Consider the following 20,151-nt stretch of genomic DNA (forward strand, 5'->3'; position numbering starts at 1 on the left):
ATGCAAGTTATAATATGGATGTAGTATGATAAAATGACCTTGCATATTTTCAAAGCCTTGTTCTCTAAAGTCACAAAATTAAGAACTCCCAAACTATTATATTATAACATTTTTGTATGTGCCGCAGAGACAAAAATAGGAGCAAATGAAAAAGCTGGTTATGTTCAGATTGTCACATGTCAATGCTTAAGTACACATTGACAGGGTTTTATCAAAGATGCATCATGTATATATCTATATATAATTTACCCAATATTTTATTTAGACCTTAAATGCTGCAACATGAACTGAATAACCATATATTTTTGTTACAAAAGAGCAGAGATACTGCTGGACCTATCACAGTAAAAGTTTGGTTCACATTTTTCAGGAGATATATTCAGGTTTTTTTCCCCCACTGGTTAGCCTATTCATCATGCATTGGTGATCATTTTCAAACAAAATATGTGAAGAACCCAGAAGTTGATATTATCTTTCTGTTTTTTAAAATCCAAGTTATGCCATACAGACAGTACATGAGAAAATCCCAGTCAATGGAAGCTCAGAGGTTTGCTAAGTCAATGTCAGTATCACTACCTCTAACATGCTGTAATAAGTTCTATACTTGGTGCTTGACATGGGAAATGCTGCTGTAAAGGAGGCCAAATATTTTACTAAGCTGACTGTATATTTGGCTACATTAGACCCCTATATCAATCTTAAACACCATTAGAGATGACCACAAACTGATCTTCCATAAATATTGTAGCAGTGAACAATTAGGTTATCGTACATTGGTGCACAACCTTTGGTTATCTTAGAATGTAAGCAAGCCAGTTTGACCTATCAGGGGATCTGTAACATGCAATACATCCAAGTAATATAGCTCTTTTCAATCAAAAGTATATATATACATATTTGAACTAGTTAAATAACAATGGCAAAAGCAAATTGCCTTGGCCTTAAAAAGAAAAAAAATATATTGGAAGCTACAAAGCAACACCTACTTAGTGTAAAGCACAATAAAACTGAAATAAGAAAAGAAGGGGGAAATAATTACTTGAGCTTTAAGCATACACCTTATATCCAAGAGTATTAGTTCCATGACATTGCTTTGAATAATAACTCAATCTTTTATATCAACACAATCCAAACTGTACCAAATATCACACAGGTCATTAAATACTCTGATGCCATCATAAATTCTCAGTGCTACTGTGCAGAACAATGCAATGTGTTGGCAAGTAACAGCACCACCTTTGAACTATTTTTCCATTTTCTATCCAGTATTTAGATGTACAACTCCATGAAAACTGTACTCCAACACACAGTAAGCCACAACAGTGCTTTGCTACCCCTTCATACAGTATGGTACACCATTCACATGAATTTCAAACCTTTATCACTCAAATCCTTTAGTTTAGAAATATCCTGCATCTGACAGTAGAACAGCAGATATCAATTCACTGTCAATTTTCTATCCATATCAAGTTCATTGAACATCACTCAGTGCTTAAATAGTAGCTTAACCTACTAATTTGACCAAACATCAACAAATCATTGGTATATTAAATACAATCAATTTAATTATATTTATAATATGATAATAAATTCACAATAATAATAATAATACATTTCAAGTGTCAAAAATATCATACAGTTTTAACTTTTTTTACCTTTTTTTCTGGAACAGTCATCTTAGTAAGCAACAACCAATTAGATGACATAGACATTTATACACACAATCACATGAGGTTAATGGTAAAAATGAGAATGGCAACATGAGACAGTATGATTCTTTAAATGCTATATGAAGGTGGCGAATGTTTTTTTATCCAATAGATACTGGTGAAACAGCTGTCCCTACTAACAAATTACAATTCATAATACAACAAAGTTGAGCTAAGCCCTACGCAAACTGTAATTCAATTCAAGAACATTCACCCAACTATTAGCAATCAAGTGGGCAACTTCCACCAAACAAAGAATGATTAACCCTGAATAATTATCCAATAATAATATGAAATAAAATTGCACAAAATGTCTTGCAAATATAGGGATGATTTGTACTGTTGTTCATATGTTAAGTGTTTACCTCATAACCAAAGCTCAAATGATTATACATGCAAGTCACATAGGCTTTCTACACTGCTCCGAAGGCATTTCTATAATGTATGAAGTACTCGGGCAAAGCAATATTGCTCACAGCACAGCAATTAAGAAAATGCACTTGGAACATTTACCTTAAGCCAAAACATTCCCTTAGTGAAGCACAATGACATCACCTCCCCATCTTCAAAACCATCCTCAAAACATGCAATATACAGTAGACAGAAGACAAAAGCAGTGGAAGCTATCTGCCAATATGTCATGGTAGGCATACACTGTATCATGCCCTACATTCCTTTGTTCTGGAGCCTTTTCTGCCATGACTTTCCACTTACAATCCAACTTCTTAACACGATCACTTTGCAGACAATTTAACTGTTTCTTGCTCTTTCCTTCTATCCCTCTCCTTGTCTCTGTCCCTGTCTTTCCATTCACGATTATCCTTTGCTCTGCGACCTGTCTGTGGTCTAAAATCCTTGGATTCACTGTCACTGCGAGCCAAACCTTTACTAGTACCAGGTGTTTTACTTGTCTGTGCATTTTCCTTTAGTGTACCGGGTTTAACCTGGTCTCCAATTTCCTGCTCAGCCTCAACTGTCAGCAGTTTCTTGACCTCTGTGGCCTCGCGTTCAGCACGTTCTTTGGCTCTTTGGGCCATTTGGGCCCAGCTTAACTTCGCTGGCTCCTATTATAAAGAAAAGTAAAACAACGGATGTTAATTTTATAGTACTTTTAACAGTGTCATTAAATGTTCGGAGTTTAGCTTTTATCTGCTCAGAGTAATCCATTTTACAACTTCACAAGCTAAAAAGAAGTACATTTCTATCAACTGATTATTCATTTATGATCACACAAACCTGGGATTGCGTTGGGTGACTGGAATTTTCCTTGTTATCTTCTTTCGTTTCTATTACACCATTCACCTCTGGCTGACTGTGAATTTTCTCTACAGTATTTGCTGCAACTGCAGATTTGCTAACCCTGTAAGAAACAATCATTTCACCAAGTGTCAAATTTTATTTTGATAAATTATTGCTGCTGTTCAGTCAGGAATATGTATCTTCAAAATCTTCCTCTAGTGTCATTTTCTAACAAAATGGGTCAACACGTCTAAGAGTGTTCACAATGAATCTACCATACTAGCTAGTGCTTTCTAACTCCACTGGGACTCCCGCTAAATGCAATCAGTTTAACATGCCTCCTCGTTTCCAATGAACTTGCATAATAACCGGTTTTTCTGTATTCTGCTCCCTGAGGAATTAGTGCGCACTAGTGGGTACAATTATTCCTTGTGAACAGTCCCGAAGACCATCTCGTCTCTGTATCCCTAATATGATAATTAGCTCCCAATGGACAGAGAAGTCTTAGCTGTCCACCACCACTACCGTAATTGAAGCACACCCTGCGCCAATGGGAAAACTCCCCAAGGTAAATAAGAAATCATGCTGAGATGGGTGAAAATTAATCAAGTTGACCCAACTTGACTCGTAACAAAACATCCAGGAATTGTCCACAATTAGAACCAAATTTGTCTGCAAATACTTGTCTAAATCTCTGTCACAGGGGATGTACTAGGTACAAGACAATATCTCCACTTTGCATTAAGTACAGCTTGTTAATGCTAAAGGTCCTTATGAACTTACTTTTGTGGTGAAGAAGGTGGTGTAGGCAAGGAGTCGGTGCCATTTGTCATGGTGGCAGAACCTTTGTTTTCTGACTGAGCTGAAGTTGTGGGATGATTTGCTACTGCTGGTGTGCTAGTGGTAACACTGCCATTTGTGTTAGCACCATTTGAAGGTTTTTGATCACGAATGGAAGGCTTGGCAACTCCTTTGACCACATCAGATAATTTACTCTCAAATACTTCACCAACTGAAGCATTATTCTGAAAGGCAAATTGTAACAAAACATGGTGATCTATTCCTATTTCTTTTAAAATCCTTTTTTCAATGTTTTACGAAAGTGAATGGCACTATCCATTATTATTTCAGTTTTCTATGACAAAAACATCTAATTCTTTTGAAGTTCAATACGTCCATGTAATTATTACCTTTATAAAACCTCTTAAACAAACTTGGAAGCAACTAACAGTGTCACAGAAAATTCTGCTTTTAAAGCTGCTTGAAGGCAATATTTTCTGTACTACACAAATGCCAAGTAATGAACACTCACTGTTGACCCTGGCAAAGGTGGGAATGAAGTAGCCTCTAGTTCAAATTCCTCTGGTTCAAGTCTGTACTCTTTGGCAGTATATGGATTGGAATTCTGTAAGAGATTTTGTTAAGCAGAAAAATAACTTTCTTTCCTAGCTTTATGTATCTTTAAAATAACTGTTTTTCATTCCAATCTTCACATTGAAGAAAAACCATCTGTACGTATTTCTACATATTTACTTACCAGATTTCTAGCACCATCTTCCTTCCGTCTTCTGTTACGAAATTCATTTATTCTACTTCGCCTATAAGCAAAATTCTATTGCTATTAATAATGCAAACAAATCTCCAACATTAATTCTTTATATATATATATAACCTTACATCATCTAACCTTACATCATCTTAATTATTCCAATAATCAAATCATTTCTAGAGAATGTAGACAAATCAAGTGATGCTTTTTAAATATATATAAGTAAGACAAATGACTTCCAAAAGTTCACCTTGGGGGCTGTGTTGTCTGGTCTTTTACGGTCACCTCCATATGTCTTGGCCCCAGCACCTGACCATTGTCCGAGGCCGTGGACGAGTGAGACGTGGCATGGACTGGGTACGAAGAAGAGGTGGAGGAAGACAGAGAGCTGTGGCGATGACTGGACATGTGACTAGATTGGGAAGGATCCACATTTGACGTAGGGTTGTTGCCACCATGAAGAGAACTGCTAACAGAGCTGTGGCGATGTGTCTCAAAATTTGGTTTGGCCTCTGACATCCTCTCTGGGTTGCTCTGTGTACGACCATGTTGCTTCACTTGGGCCCTAGATTGAAAAAGTGATTTCAAATATTCATTTTCATCATGGGCGTATCTTCAGTCAATGTACATATTTAACATTTTACTTCAAACAACACCTACCATGACAAAAATTGAAGCATATCTGCTAAAAGGTTTTCAAAGGGAAATATGTCTATGATACTACAAGGTTTGAAGTTTAGATTTACACCCCCAGTTGTCAAGTAAGACATTAAAAGCCCATTATAATCAGTGTTTGCTCTCCATTTTCCCTTTGTACAAGGTATCAAATGCAAAACGGGTAAAAGCATTGGAATATTTTGTAGTGTTACAATTCCAAAAGCTTACCTATTTCTTGGACTCTGGAAACCTGATCTTCCTGTACTGTTGCTGAGCTTAAACCCTTGAGGCTGATATCCATTGGCTGCAAATACCTTGAAAACACAAACAGAATTAGCATAAATTTCTTAGAATTTACAATGAAATGAAAGAGAGAAAAAAGTGAGCATACTTATTGCAATTGCTACCATTGCTACTAACTGGAAATTACACTGATACAACATAGAATCTTACAATCTCAGAATCTCACTCACCATTCCTGGATCAAAAAATGGTGGGCTTGTGGGTGACCAAGCCATCACAGTGTTTGGAGGGTAAAATGGGAAAGACTGAAAAAATTGAAACAAAGGAATGATTATATAGCATGTAGTGGGAAAGACTTGTAACCAATCAAAAACTTTACTAAAAACGTAGGATAACTTGCCCTTCAGCACAGCCTCTATGCAAAACTTTTAAATTACTGGAAGATATCATGCAATTACAATACATGTTGAATAAACAAAATTTAGCTGCTCCACTCTCAGAGCTGACCTGTGGTCCAGCAGTATTAACATACTGCACTGGCATGGGAGGCAAAGGGGTGAACTGGGGCTGTGCAAATCGTGAGGGTTGCTGTGGGAACGCTTGGGTGCCGCTCTCAAACCCTGCTGACTTGATCCCATTTTTTGGGACAAATGTTCCACGAATGATAGGTTTTGCCTTGATTCTTGCCTAGAAATAGTGTGATAAAAATGTTCCAACCCATATAGCCTCAATCTAAATAGGCTCCATTATGATGTATCAATGTCAGAATAATTTCAATGTTTATAGGAAATTAAAGCAAACAATAGTTAAATCTGTAAGTTTTTATTCCTAAATATGGCTTTACTTATGTAGCAGAGTCAAAATAGTAATAGATATTCTGAGATTCACATACCATAATTGGCTTCCCAAGAAAAGTCTTCACTTCCTCCCTTAAATACTGGTATGCTCTTTGTGCATCTTCATCTGAGTTGAAGGTGACATACCAGCAGTCCCCATGTGCAAACTCGCAGCTCACAAACAGTGGGCAGTTTTGTCCTGAGAACAGATCCTTTACATCCTAAAAGACAAAGAATATGCATGAAAGTTTCTAATAATGTCCAGTCTAGGTATTTGACCCTTCACATACTAAAACATTCCTAAAAACATGTCACTGGCAAAAAAAACAAAAAAAACTAAGACATGCTTTAAAATATGATTATGCTTTAAAATATAATTACTTTAATGTACCTAACCATTCACTTGTGGTAATTTAAAAGTTAAATCATCAGAGAGAAATAATTTCCTCAGAATAAACTTAACTGGAATCAGAGGACTGAACATTTCTGAAATGATACATGCTAATCAATAAGCGGCTGCAACAGGAAATATGTTTCAAGAGTGATGTAATCAATAAGACACACAACAGGAATAAATGACAAGATTTCTACTTCTATCAACTTTTCACTGCTGTTCATACACAAATAATCATATATATATATATATATATATAAGAGAATTTAAGCACTTAATTCAGACTTGATGATCTTCGGGGATTTTGAAGCAATTATTCACAATAATTTGTATTATTCTATACATTCCAAATGTTTCAGTTTCATCTTAAAAAATCTGAAAAATGACAACAAACCCAGAAAGACGTTTCCTGACAAATGCATAAGTGAAATGCAACCCAAACAGTTCTGAATAGTCATGACATAATAAAATATTCTTCGTTGTTGTGAACGAACAGTTTACAACCCTGCCCCTCCCCACGATACATTCAGGAATAAATATTTATTGTCAATAAAGAAGGAAAACACATCATTCCAATACTTGATACTGAAATTCCTCCCTTTCAGACATAATCTTCAAGTTCCAGGAACTTCCTTCACATTTTTCTTTTAAATAACAAAGGAAGAAATTACTCAAGAGAAAAAAATTCCCATGTATTTTCAAATATAGTGATGACAGATTAATATTCCTGGTTCATTTTTTCAAAAACTCTCACAAGAATTTCCTTCTACTACATAATAAGATGAAAATTACTCAAAGAAAAAAATTCTTTCCATTGCAAAACAATGGTCACAGTATAATCTTATAATTTGAAGTACTTACTTTCAAAGGTGTGGAAGCTGGTATCTCTCGCAGTATAACTATACATCTTTTATGAATAGGACGAACCTTTTCACCTTTTTCATCCACCTGGACATGAGAGGACTCTGACAGGAAAGATATTGTTATATTTCAATCAAATAATATTATGACACACAAAGCAAAAAAGAAAAATAAATTAGCAAAACTGCATGGGGCATGCTATCTACTGAACTCCAAGAAAATGTCTCACTTTCAAACAAATTTATCTCTTCAACTATTGTGAGAATAGAGAACTTTTTTTTTCAATTTCACTTTTTTTAACATACCATGGATAATAGCACTAATATATAAATATTGATATACACATGTATTGGAAATATGGGCCGGAGGCCTTAATTCCCCGAAAAAACTTGTTCCTATTTTGTTCTCTTCAACTTTAATAAGGACCGATAGAGCTTTTTAGATGTTACTGTAGATTGCCATATACAGAAAGACCAAAAAAGAACCATTTATGTGGTCTTCATTAAGCATTGTCCCAAGAGGACAATGAACATTTTTCAAAATCTAGAAAAAAAAAATCTTTAATTTACACAACAATCTTCATTTACTTACCTCTAAGAACCTCCACAATCAGTTCCAGATCACTTGTCAGTTTCTTGACTTGATTGAAATTAGCTATAGTTACAATGGGTACATACTGGTCTCCATCCATTTGAGATATTAAATAACTGTCAACAGCAAGATTCTCACTGAAAAACATCCGTAAAAACTTATATATAATGATCTCAAAATCATTTTTCTTTGCTTGCTATCTTATATCACACTTACATTTTTACCCTGTTATCTATGGCAATAGAAATACATGATTATGTTAATAGCATATATATTTCAGAATGTAGAGATGGTTACTTACTCTGAAAAGTAATATTCTAGCTGATGCTTTAACATAACACGTAGCCCAGTTTCTTCTTTTCCATCATCGGTCGAACTTGCAGTTTCATCTGTGGAAAAAAAAAAACAACACCATTATGACAGCAATGAAACCAGAAGGATTTCCAAACAAAGCAAATCAAGTAAAAAGTCCCTAAACTTTTCACAAAATCAAACTATTCAGTATTAATAACTTGACTTATTGTTTCTAAGTTCTACATAAACACTGTATTGATTCCCTAATACACCTTCGAAATTTTGTAAGGGAAATATCAGGAAAAGGGAAAGACACCTAATTCCACCTACTTCTTAATGTACTTAATATACACTGCTAGCAAGTGTGCATACTGACCAGTTTCATTATAAATTCGACAATTAACAAGACATTAAGATATGAAGATAGAGACATCACTGTCTCTAGCATTCCAAATAAAATAATGGTGGCGTAAACCTCAAGTGTCACTACCATGGTAACTTTCTTACGCATCCTGGATTTCTAAATGATTACAGATACTGAATTGAAAACAAGGGAGAAAACCTTCTCTCTACAGTACTCTTGTAAGCTGCCGTCAGTGGCTCATGCAGAGATTAACTACAAGTGGTGATCCATCAATACCTGCAGTTCTTTTATTATACTAATACTAAGGTACATCAATCTCAAGAGCAAGTAAGCATGTTTTCATATGCAAGTATTATAAAATTCCATATTAAAAGATGCAAAATTAAGAATAAAGCAAAATTATACTTTATTTGAGAAGTTGCTTAAAAACCAACTAGAGGGACAAAATGTATTTTTAAAATAATATCTTATGTTATGGTTTTAGTATGCCTTTGAATTACCTATGAGAAACCAAATTTGTGTGTTGGGGAAAAAGAACAAGCAAATAGTGCCTTTATTACATAAGGTGGGCTATTCCAGAGCATTCATATTAAATAAATTTGATAAAAGAATATTTGTGTTTTTTAGACATGAAAAAAACTACCCAAAATAAGCAGGCAATCTGTCAGCTAGGGTATCATCTCATAAGCAAATCATGGGAAGTGGGTAGGGTCACAAAAGATTGACCTTACTTGAGATTTATACTATTTCAAAATGCATAATCAAAATAAAAACAAATCGCTCTGACTGAAAAGTTAGTATTTGTCCAACTGAACCTGAATGTGTCTAAATATTTAAATATACGGCCAAAGGCTACTTTTTTCCTTCTTCAGTTGCAAACAGTGAAACTGAATTAAAGAGAGACTGAACACTCACTATGTCAGCCTCACAATTAGTAAACCACTCAGAGTGCAGACCTCTGCATGGCACCTCAATGCTCATTATTAGTAATCAATTAGTATTAATGGATCACCATCTATACCTATTCTAAGTCTATTTCCGACACACCCTGAAAATTTTAACAAAATCTGTCCAGATTTTTTTTAGTTTGACTGTCAACCAACAAAATAACAAAGGCAAAAACAAACTCTTGGGCAGTGGTAATAAGCATAAAACGTGTAGCTTACCTGCAGTATCAGAAGTCACCCCATTTTCCAGTGGGCAATCCTCCTTCTCCTGGTCTGCGGGGGACTCTGGAGTTGGAGGATAATTCACCACATCACCACCAAGGTCCCCATTTACTTGTCCTGCAAGAAAATATTTTCTAGACTGGTTACAACTGATAGAGATCATACAGAGGGGATTGAATACACAAGATGTTTCTTAACTGCCCAGGTAATATATAACTGACCGATCTCAGCTAGGTATATAAATACCCTTCATTTGGGCAAATTGCTTCCCCAAGGTCAATGAGCACTGGACACTGCTGAACACTCCATCCCAGTGAATATATTTAGAACATGTGGCTGTTCAATGTTGTCGATTACACTAATCTGGCTTTCAATGCCTCACATTGAACAGCAGACATGGACTGTAAATTGTGAAAATCAATGGGCAAATGTGATCCCAAATTAGTGGAATATTAGGGTGGCTAGAAACAATGATGCACATGGTAAATGAAAACTTTTTAAAAAATAAAAAATTTAAAGAGACTTTAAGAATATTACTATTGAATGAATACATCGATAATGCACATTGGAGCATTTTTTTAACTTGAGAAAAATTTACAACTTACAGCAAAACATAAACACCACCGATTCCTGTACTTTTTGTGCAAATTTCACAATTTTTTTTAAATTTAAAACAATTCTTCTCATCAAAAATGGCAGTTACTGGTATAGTGAATCACATAGCCAGTCTATGTGAAAGAAGCATTATAATTATGATGTTGGTTTATGTTATCAACCAGGTTAATCAAATCTGTATGCCAGGTAGTCATTAGCTTGGATTTAGAGAAGTGTTATATTACTTCAGATTCATCCTTGAACTTGATGTAGGTGACCTTGAGAGAAGGTTTATCATGATCTATCTGAATTACTCCAATGAAGTATATTGTGTGTCACACATCTAGAATATCCATTAGCCATGGCTAAGTTTTATATTTTGCTTTAGTATTACATTGCAGCAGCAACTACAATATGGGTGGGAAAAATTATGTTAGACCAAAAATCAATAATTCATCAAATATGGGTTTGCTGTCAGTGGTGTATTTGCATTGATTATTAGTCTACTCATTAAAAACAATCTTAACACTGATAAACCAAATCTGCTTTAAAAAAAAATAATAATAAAAATACAGATGAATGGGGTCAAACATTCTTGCATTGCTTTTAATTTTTTAATTTAGAGGCAAATTTTAATTTATAAGTTCAAATTTGGTTATCAGCATCCCAAGTAATTTTGAAAGCTAAGAGTATTATAATACTAATACTTAAACAGCTTGTGTCAAAGTACACAATAGTTTTAAGCAGTCTTAATTTTCCTACAAGATATAAAATGCAGTCCTACTGATGTCTGATAATATCATTTTCGGTGTACAAATGTCATTTGTCTTCTTCATTTTCTCACTCCTAAGGGCAGATGTCAAAATGGATTAAAACCATTGTGAAGTCCAAATTCCTCTCCAAGGTAATAATTCAGTAAAGGTGTTACACCCATGGATAAAACTTATGAATTGGCAATTTCATCTGCATTTTAGGGTATGATTATGTGTTTCTTTGCTTGATAAAAACCATTTAAAATGTGACAATATCTTCAATAGTTAACAAGTTAAAACCCACAAACCACTGTCATCATATCTCATTCAGCAAGATATTCAACAGCAGAAAAAAAAAAAAAACAACTTTGCAACTCTTTGTCAATTTTTGTCAATTTTTAAAAAAGTAAATTTAAATTTAAAAAAGTTGCTTTAGCAAGTCATGGCAGTTATGGATATTGCAAAAAATCTCAAAAGGGTGACATCTAAATATGCAGTTCCCAAGTGGGTGATAGTACAAACCACTTTTCCAGCCTGTAAGAGGACTAAAATATTATAATTTAATGCTCAGAATAACAACTGACAAAGAACTATTTGGAAACACTAAAGTTTTTGTTGATTAGGATTCAAATGCTTATACAACAGTTTTTTTTCTTTTTTTCTTCTTTTTTTTTTTTCACTTTGCTTACTTCTCCAATATTGTGACCATTCCACACAAATTATGCTAGGGTGTGACAGTTTTTTTACCTTCCGGAGTGGTTGCTTCATCTAGCTCCCAGGCTTGGTCCCCACTGGGGCTGTGGCTGTGAAAGACTGTGGCATTTGGATTCAAACCAGGGGCCTTTGGGGTCACCTGAAGAGGAGACAATGCATAGCAGTAATGATGACAAGTACCATTTTCAACAATTAGTGCAATGCTTATACACAAAACATGGTTCAACTTAAGTATGTCCTTCAAGTATTGTCACTTATTAACACCAAAAGGAACCAAGTCCTCTCTGGGTAGCTCCAATTTTTTTTTTGGTAGAACATAAAGATTGAACTTGGATTACGCCAATATTTCAGAGGCTATGTTTAACAGACTAGTTTGGCAATCAAAAAAGAAAACTTCTGGAAGAATTTAGGTAATTAGTAATAGTTGAAAAATTGAGTTTTTCATTATACACATGACTATTTTGACAAATCATCCAAGCTAGACAACATAGATATGGATACTGATATGAGTTGAAGTTAGGCAAATGACATTTTGATATACATATATTTAAATATGGTAACATAGTTAAAATCAGTCATACAAATCACATTCATATTAACATATTCAATGAAAAAGAAGAAGTCTTTTTCAGCATATGTCTTCTGATGCTTAATTAAGATAGTGGTTATCAATATATGCATGGAGTCTTGTTTTTTTAGAAACTGCTCCAGGCACAAACACTGGTATGAGCTTCTTTCCTCTTAATTTATCAAAAATCTTGCATTAATAAAACAATTATAATTAAGTGAAGATATGTAGCATTTTAAATGCTGAAGAAGTTGAATCATACCAATCTAATTAATACATCAGTTGCTTCAATGAATTAGATACCTTACATTAGATAAGGATATAAATATCAAGTCTATTATTTTTGGTTTTATTTCAGACCAGACTACACTGTGGAATACAGCATATCCTGATACTTTTCCCCCTGTTTTGATAATATCAGCATCATCAAACATCAGCAACAAAAACATTTACATTTGGAAAATGTCAGGATGAAAGCATTAGACCAATACAGGAGAACATAAGGCTCAATTAAATTAACATATAATTTGACTATAAAGATAATAAAGGCTATTATACTCTGTGCGGAAGCTATTGAAGTCATTATAAGAAGGGGAAAAGGGGGTTAGATAATATGTTGAATTCATGGCCATCTTTACCAGTAAGACTCAGAGTGCATTCAAAACAGTGAATGAAAGGGTCATTCAGAATAGATGATCCAAGTACTAACTAACCGCCAACCAAATATGGCAGATCGCACTTCAAAAGCGATGCTGCCGATTCGTGATGGTCTTTCCACCTCCACGCGGGCCATTAAACGGATTAAATCTCGCCTCCTAGGTTAAATTACTAGGCCCCTGCAGCAATGGCACGTGTGGAGGCAGGGAAACTATCATGAAATTAGTGGTATCGCTTTTGAACTGGGGTCAGCAATATTTAGTCGGCAGATCAGTTAGTCCTGGGATCATCTATTCTGAATGGCCCCTCACAGATCTGCGATCAAATATGGCCAACCCACTTGAAAGTCATAGCAAGGGTTATCTATTCAGTGTCTAAACGGGAATTAAGCGGCAAGCTTTTTAGTGAGTCGCCATATTTGTTCAGTGGATCTGTTAGTCCGCTGTTCTGAATGTGTTCTAAGAGACCAAACTTTAAAATACTGCATAAAATATAACCATCCTTACATTTGTTCTTTATCACACTTCATGTGACAGTTTTGGCATTCCTTTATTGGGTGATAAAACCTCTTTCACATGAGTAACTTGCCTACACATTAACAAAATTACTTTTATGTAACTGTTAATGATAAGAAAAATGGCCAGTTCTAAAATCCCACAAGATATTGAAACCTCATACTTAAAAAAAAAGATTTAAATACTCATTTTCACAGGAAATTACGCACACATTGGATAGAAGCCACAAGTCAATCATGTTAGCCTTCGTCACAGAATATTTCCCCCATTACGTAAGCATAATTAATGACAACAGGCTGACCATGATAAGTTTGAATCCCATACAGCAGCATACTGAAAGCGTTTTCATAAACATGTCAAGTTATCAACAGTGGGCAACATATTGTGCAAAATTTTATATCAAAGCATATTATAGACTCCTGTCTTTACATGGATGGCAGCTTGTTAATAACATCACCACAAATATGTTTAGTTTCAAGAAGCACCCGAGACATATAACCAATATTACATGAATGATACAAATATCAATTTTCTAGATTTAATACAACATAAGATTCAAATTATATTTGTAATAGACACTTTCCACTGCCTAGTTTGCAGCGGCAATAGCAGTGAAACCCTGTAATCCCATATTGCAGCTATCTCTCTGACCATATGTTACACTGCCCTTACCTTTCCTCCATTTCCCTGTCGCACACACAACACGTAACAATTAGCAGAGAAGAAATAGACATCCCCAGGATGCATGGAGGCACTTGAAACTGCCCTAAAACCAAGATTCAACAGGCCAGCTGTGACAGATTGAGCGTTTGTACCTAGGTCATCGGTACCATATTGTTCTCAATTGTAGCACTACTTGGATGTGCCCTATAATCCAGAGCATGCGTTGCATATCAGCTACTGCTTAGAATGTAATAAACACAGACTTTAATTCACAGTGCTAATGCCTCACTGCTATCTAACGGTCTATCTGTACAGTAAGTTCTACTGTCTGCGTGCTTCCTTACGGTTGGAACAGTAGGAAAAATGACATGACGACACTAGCCTCTTGGGAGGTATCCACGATAATGGACCTGTCCAATTACACTTCCACTGTGGTTAATGGTTCATTTTCATAAAATAACTGATGTATTAATACTCTCAGAGACAGCAATCAGTTCTAAATTTTTATGTTTTTCACTAAATTTGTCTCCACGCTGAAATAAGATTAATGGGAAAATGCTGACTTTTCTGGTTTCTATTCCTATACATCAGACACCATTCAGGTGATTATTCTCAACTGCTGACGCAACCTGATAAGGCCTATTTCCTGAGCCATCAGAAAGTCTCATGACAAGAGCTAGAATCCAGCATAATTTACCATCCTACTGAAAATTAATAACTGCAGCACATTAAGTAGTTCACAAAGAAAATCAAACAAGTCGTTCCAAGGATAATCAGAATCTAAAGTGACATGCAGTTTTCACTGGTCAGACTTATCGGAAGCTGTGGGTGGGAACTGATGCTGCAAGAATTGATTATTGAGGGGGCTGAAAAACGCAAGATAAAGCTGCCTGAGGTTTTTTAAATGTCTTTGAGGTCTAAAAATGTCTCTTTTTACTGCCTATGTACAAGAAAGGAAGGAAAAAAGGAAGGAAAAGGCAAATGAAGCTTCTCTGTGGTGTACAGCAATCGTCAATTGGGAGCCCCTCCTTTTTTCAAATCAGGTAGCATTATCAGCATGACTCCATCTGACACACTAGGAATATTGATTCCCCTTCTTTGATTTTTACTCTTTGTTATTCACAAAGCAATGAAAGCAGCAATATCCTAATCCCATCTGCTACATGGAATGATATGACAGGTGCTTAACATAAACCAAAAGGTTTCTAACCAAAATAATGTATGCAACAAAAGTATTTGATGTCAAGTGGATTATCTATTCACAATGACTACAGGCATATTAATCACAACAGCCATAAACTAGCTGCCTAGACACGTCATCAATATTACACTCAATTGTTTTGCACCAATGCATCTTTAGAATCAAAGCAATCTGAAATGTACTGTAATGCTCTTTGCTCACATAATTTATACTTATCAAAAATGTGTTGCATATCACTTTATTTGAATAGTAGATTCTATTTATCTAAACAGACCTTGGATCAATTTGTTGACACACAGGTTTCTATTTTTCATTACAGCTTTGACAAACAGCCTGAGATTGACTTTCAGAATGAAGGCTTCATTCTTAAAACAATAATGCTGTCTTGCAGTTAAGGACTAGGTGCTCCATCTGGTGTCAAATTAACACCATGGAAACGTGCCATGCTGCTTAGGGGACAAAGAGGTAAAATGATGTTAAAATATCGATGAAAGAACAAAAGAATACTACCAGCCAAATTAGTCCTTTGGTAATCACTATACAGAATTTTGCAATATATTTCCTCACTTGATAATAATAATCATAATCATAAGTGATCACAATAAATATATATCTATTCTTAAAAATAAATATATAAATAAACAAAATAAATAAAAATTCTCCTACTCATGAATCATTGCTCAACCCATTCCTGTACTTATATTCTATGATTTATACCATTTTAATTAAATAATTTAGTTCTAAATGTTTCTAATAATATTGAAACCGCCATGTCTTCCTGTACATGTAGTAAGGAAATATCGACATCCAGGTACTTTTATCTGAGGGGCTTTTTCCTTTTTTAAAGGGATAATAACTGTTGGCTTTGGCCAAAAAATGAATTTTCCTGGAGTAAACAACAATTTTCCCATATGGTTAATGAATCCATTTCTACATTCAAAAGTTAGTCCCTGTTTTTTTCTAAAAGGTTTTTTTTTGTTTGTTTGTTATAATCTCTTAAGAGATTATAACAGAGTATAGCCATCCATGGAGGTCACATGGTCCAATGACAAGCTCAGATGTCAGAATAATAGCTATAACTGCCGTTATTGTGGTAAAATGGAATATTTTTTATTTCTATGAGTTGTTTACAATGTTTTTATTGTGAAAAATAGATCTCATATGAAGAGTTATTATCCCTTTAAGGTACGACTTGAAAAAGATAAGTAGCTTTGGAGGGTATTTAGACACAGAAAGTATGACAGAGTTTCAAACGTGGGTAGTATACCTTTCATGAAACTTTTAGGCAAAATGCTATCTTAAATTGTACAAAGATGTCTATCACTTACCATTATGACTTGATCTTTTCAATGGGGAATATTATTAACATTTCAGATTTATAATTTTGGAATAATTAAAAATTATATTTCTATATAGCATTTGCAGTGCTTTTAATGTACAGAATAGAATCATAGGCTAGACTGCTTTTTAATTTTAGCTTCTAGCTCAATAACCTTGGAAGCTTACTTAAATAACTTTTCATCATTCACAATATCTGCATCAAACACTTATGAAGTATTTTTCAAAGAAAATTATTTCTCAATTCAATGGAGCCCTGAAGTGTAATCCTAAAACAAGCAGCCTCAAGGAGTATCTGTAAAGAACATTATTATTTTCCAACAATAATAAATTTATAACTTAACTATATCAGCCCTGACAGACTTGTGGAGTAAATTTCCTTCTGGCAGACTCTATTTTTAAGATATGGCAAAAAATAAACAAATAAATAAAAATGAAAATAAAAAAAATAAATACCTTATTTAATTAATTAACTTATTAAATACTTACTGGTGTCCTCTCTAGCTGGAGGCTCCCCCCACTACTCCCCTGATCCGATGTCATCAAGGATAGAAGCAGCCACCAACAATGCAGCGGAGCTCCTAAAATATGAAATATATTACAGTGACCAATAAATAAACATGAATGGATACAGACTGGTGTCTGGAGATCAATCAATAAGGATTGCATAAAAAATGTTACACCAGAAATTCTGCAATATACCCTAAGAGAGAGTAAGAGGACAGAATATATATTTATAATTGTGTGCAAAGTCAAGAGAACAAGAGGATAGGCACTAACAAATACATATTAGCAAAAGAAAAGGCAAATTTTTTGTTAAGGCAGATTGAAATATGTCAGGTCAGTGTAAATGCAACTAATGGCCCTTGTCAAATTGTTTCAATTGGTACAACTGGCAATTATACTTCCAAGTAAACGATGCTAAAGATGTTCAACATAAAGATTTTCTTCCTCTTTACTTCAGCCAGCACATGATTTTTCTCGAACTTCATTATGCTGGAAAATGGGAAGGCACTATTCTGTGCTGCTGATATCACAAAAAATGCTGTTTATAAGAATTTTAAGAATCATAAAATTTTTTTTGGTGGTAATTGGATTGTACTTTATTTTCTTAGGCAGTACAAATGCTTGTTTTAAAAAATTAAAATAAAATTATGATCTGTGGTTTGTACAAAACCAAAAGACCTCAAATTACACTTTGATTCAAGTCCTGGAAAACCAGTAAATGGAATGTGGGATATATTACAAAAAGAAGACATAATAAATCCTTAATTACATGAATGTTATTGTTAACAAAATATATATCTTAAACATACACTGTAGTCACTCACTGGTTGAAATGCATTAGATATATTCTGTAGTAAGACAGCAAAGCATAAGAATAACAAGTATACAATCATTTCAGAATCTACATTATATGAGCACTATACACTGTTTTATTCAAACTATAAAATAGTAATTTATCTTGAAATACAGTGTCAACTATAATTAAAGCAGTTGTTCATTAGCCTATGTATAGTTTGTCAAGAGTTGTTAGGGTAAAAATTTAAGTGTACTATTTTATGGTTAGATAGTTTCCATTTTCATTTACGTGTATACTACAAGTTAATAGCAACTTTTCAAAAAGCTCCAAATGAGAAAAATAAACCATCACATGTTCCTTATGAAGTTTAGAAATATATCTGACTGACTGACTGGTATCATGTACATAACATATATGGGGTCAACCATAAGGCCTGTAAAAATGAACGTTGAGATATCATTGTAAGATACTGAAATGTTTATAAGACTAATTACAAGTTTAGAGTATATTAAGCAACTTAATATTATAGGTTAACTCGATGCATTATGTTGATATTTAAACAGAATGTCACAAATATTACGAACGCCACAGGGAAATTACACAACAGCGGGACCACAACAGCTACGGTAAGTTTGTTCCTTGTCAAGCTTTTATCAACTCGGGTAAATCTTCACTGGTGCCATTTGTCTGACCAAAAACAGGAAAATACTAAAGGAATGCTCAAAAATTGATAGATGTTTTACAAAAATTATACAAAATTGAATCATTTTCTTCTGCAATTATAAAGTTGTGCATGCCGAGATGTCAATTTGCAGAGTAGAAATTATTAGTAGGGATATCCTCCATCCATTTCCACCGCCAACGCACAAAGTAGTATGATAGGTATGACAATTCTAAGATTATAAAGTTTAAGATTTGGTAACAGTACAAAATTCTTGTAGCTTGTAGCTACCTTGGTTAACACAGCATTTGTTTTACCCAATTTAGGCAATACACGTGATATCAAAATGGCGGCTACCATGTTCCCCCTGTCAGGATTGAAGGAAAACAGTGGTGTTGCATGAGAGAGAATCCGAGAGGGGAAGGGTTAGTGAATGTCTATATCAAGTTTAGTACCTTTTCTTCTCTGACACCTGAACTGTGCTGTCTTCGGAGCCCCCACCCCTCAAAACTCGCTATGTTTCACAGGTTCCGCCTTCTCTTATACACCACCATCCACAGCAGAAATCACATTGGTCAGATTACTGCCCAGCATAGTAACCAAGGGCTTCCGCCGAAAAACGAAACAAATCACGGTAATTATTTTTTACAAAGTTATAAAATGGACACATACGTTATTTTCTTAGCAAAAAATAATAATTTACATATGTCTTTACTTAATGTAATAGACTGTATTCAAATCCTGAATAAAACAATTGGAAACCGAAAATGGCGGGAGTTCGCAGACGCAGTGCGGTGACCTGGACTCCATGGTACTATATTTGATGCCCCTAATATTGGCAATCCAACAAGCATTGGCCTTTTGCTTGATTGTGTTAGCAAAGACGCAAAACATTCACGTACAAAGCTCCACGAAAACGTGCTGGAGAATTTACAGAACTGAGTTTTCATCGAGTTATAATAATTAGGCTAGTAGGGTTTTTGACTATTTAATTGAATTTTAAAAACTTTATTAGAGGTTTGGTCACTCTACTGGGGTTGCATTTTGTAATTGTCACCCGAATAGGCTACTATCAATAGGCGCCGCGCTTCACAGTCATGCACAGTGCGTTTAATTTTAGTTCTCAGTTCAGAGAGTTCCAGTTCTGAATCCACGTAAAAACAATAACCTTAGAAGGCAATTAGTAGGCTAGTTTTGCTGACGGAAAATTTTATTCGTGGCACTCGCCTTCACATTCAAGGAAAAATAGGGGCCTAATCAGAATCATGGCGACACATAG

General features: G+C 34.6%; 1 protein-coding gene across 2 annotated transcripts; it reads right to left on the reverse strand.

The window, feature by feature from the left end:
- Nucleotides 1–241: 241 nt before the first annotated feature.
- LOC106152164 (la-related protein 4) lies at nucleotides 242–19,536 on the reverse strand. 2 transcript variants are annotated; one of them, XM_013525661.2, is made up of 17 exons: nucleotides 19,328–19,536; nucleotides 17,398–17,489; nucleotides 12,000–12,105; nucleotides 9,904–10,023; nucleotides 8,381–8,468; nucleotides 8,080–8,216; nucleotides 7,489–7,592; nucleotides 6,290–6,454; nucleotides 5,905–6,084; nucleotides 5,628–5,702; nucleotides 5,383–5,468; nucleotides 4,748–5,062; nucleotides 4,486–4,546; nucleotides 4,261–4,353; nucleotides 3,732–3,973; nucleotides 2,946–3,069; nucleotides 242–2,773 (listed from the first exon to the last, which is right to left on the reverse strand). In XM_013525661.2, the coding sequence occupies exons 2-17, from the start codon at nucleotides 17,449–17,451 to the stop codon at nucleotides 2,444–2,446; spliced, it is 2,280 nt and encodes a 759-aa protein (XP_013381115.2). In that variant the 5' UTR covers nucleotides 17,452–17,489; nucleotides 19,328–19,536; the 3' UTR covers nucleotides 242–2,443. The 2 variants fall into 2 exon arrangements, with proteins under 2 accessions (XP_013381115.2, XP_013381114.2); XM_013525660.2 differs by lacking the exons at nucleotides 17,398–17,489; nucleotides 19,328–19,536 and adding an exon at nucleotides 14,379–14,849.
- Nucleotides 19,537–20,151: the final 615 nt, after the last annotated feature.

Source organism: Lingula anatina, chromosome 2 (genome assembly GCF_051362555.1).
Source record: "Lingula anatina isolate TDL-2025a chromosome 2, LinAna3.0, whole genome shotgun sequence".
NCBI classification, from domain to species: domain Eukaryota; kingdom Metazoa; phylum Brachiopoda; class Lingulata; order Lingulida; family Lingulidae; genus Lingula; species Lingula anatina.

Bases quoted from the DNA above. Each gene is read 5' to 3' on its own strand.
- LOC106152164 (XM_013525660.2), bottom strand. From the start codon at position 14,453: ATGCATCCTGGGGATGTCTATTTCTTCTCTGCTAATTGTTACGTGTTG. The intron at 10,024-11,999 runs GTAAAAAAACTG...ATTTTCTTGCAG, and splicing joins TGAAGCAACCACTCCGGAAG to GACAAGTAAATGGGGACCTT. The intron at 5,063-5,382 runs GTAAGCTTTTGG...TTTTCAATCTAG, and splicing joins TTCCAGAGTCCAAGAAATAG to GGCCCAAGTGAAGCAACATG.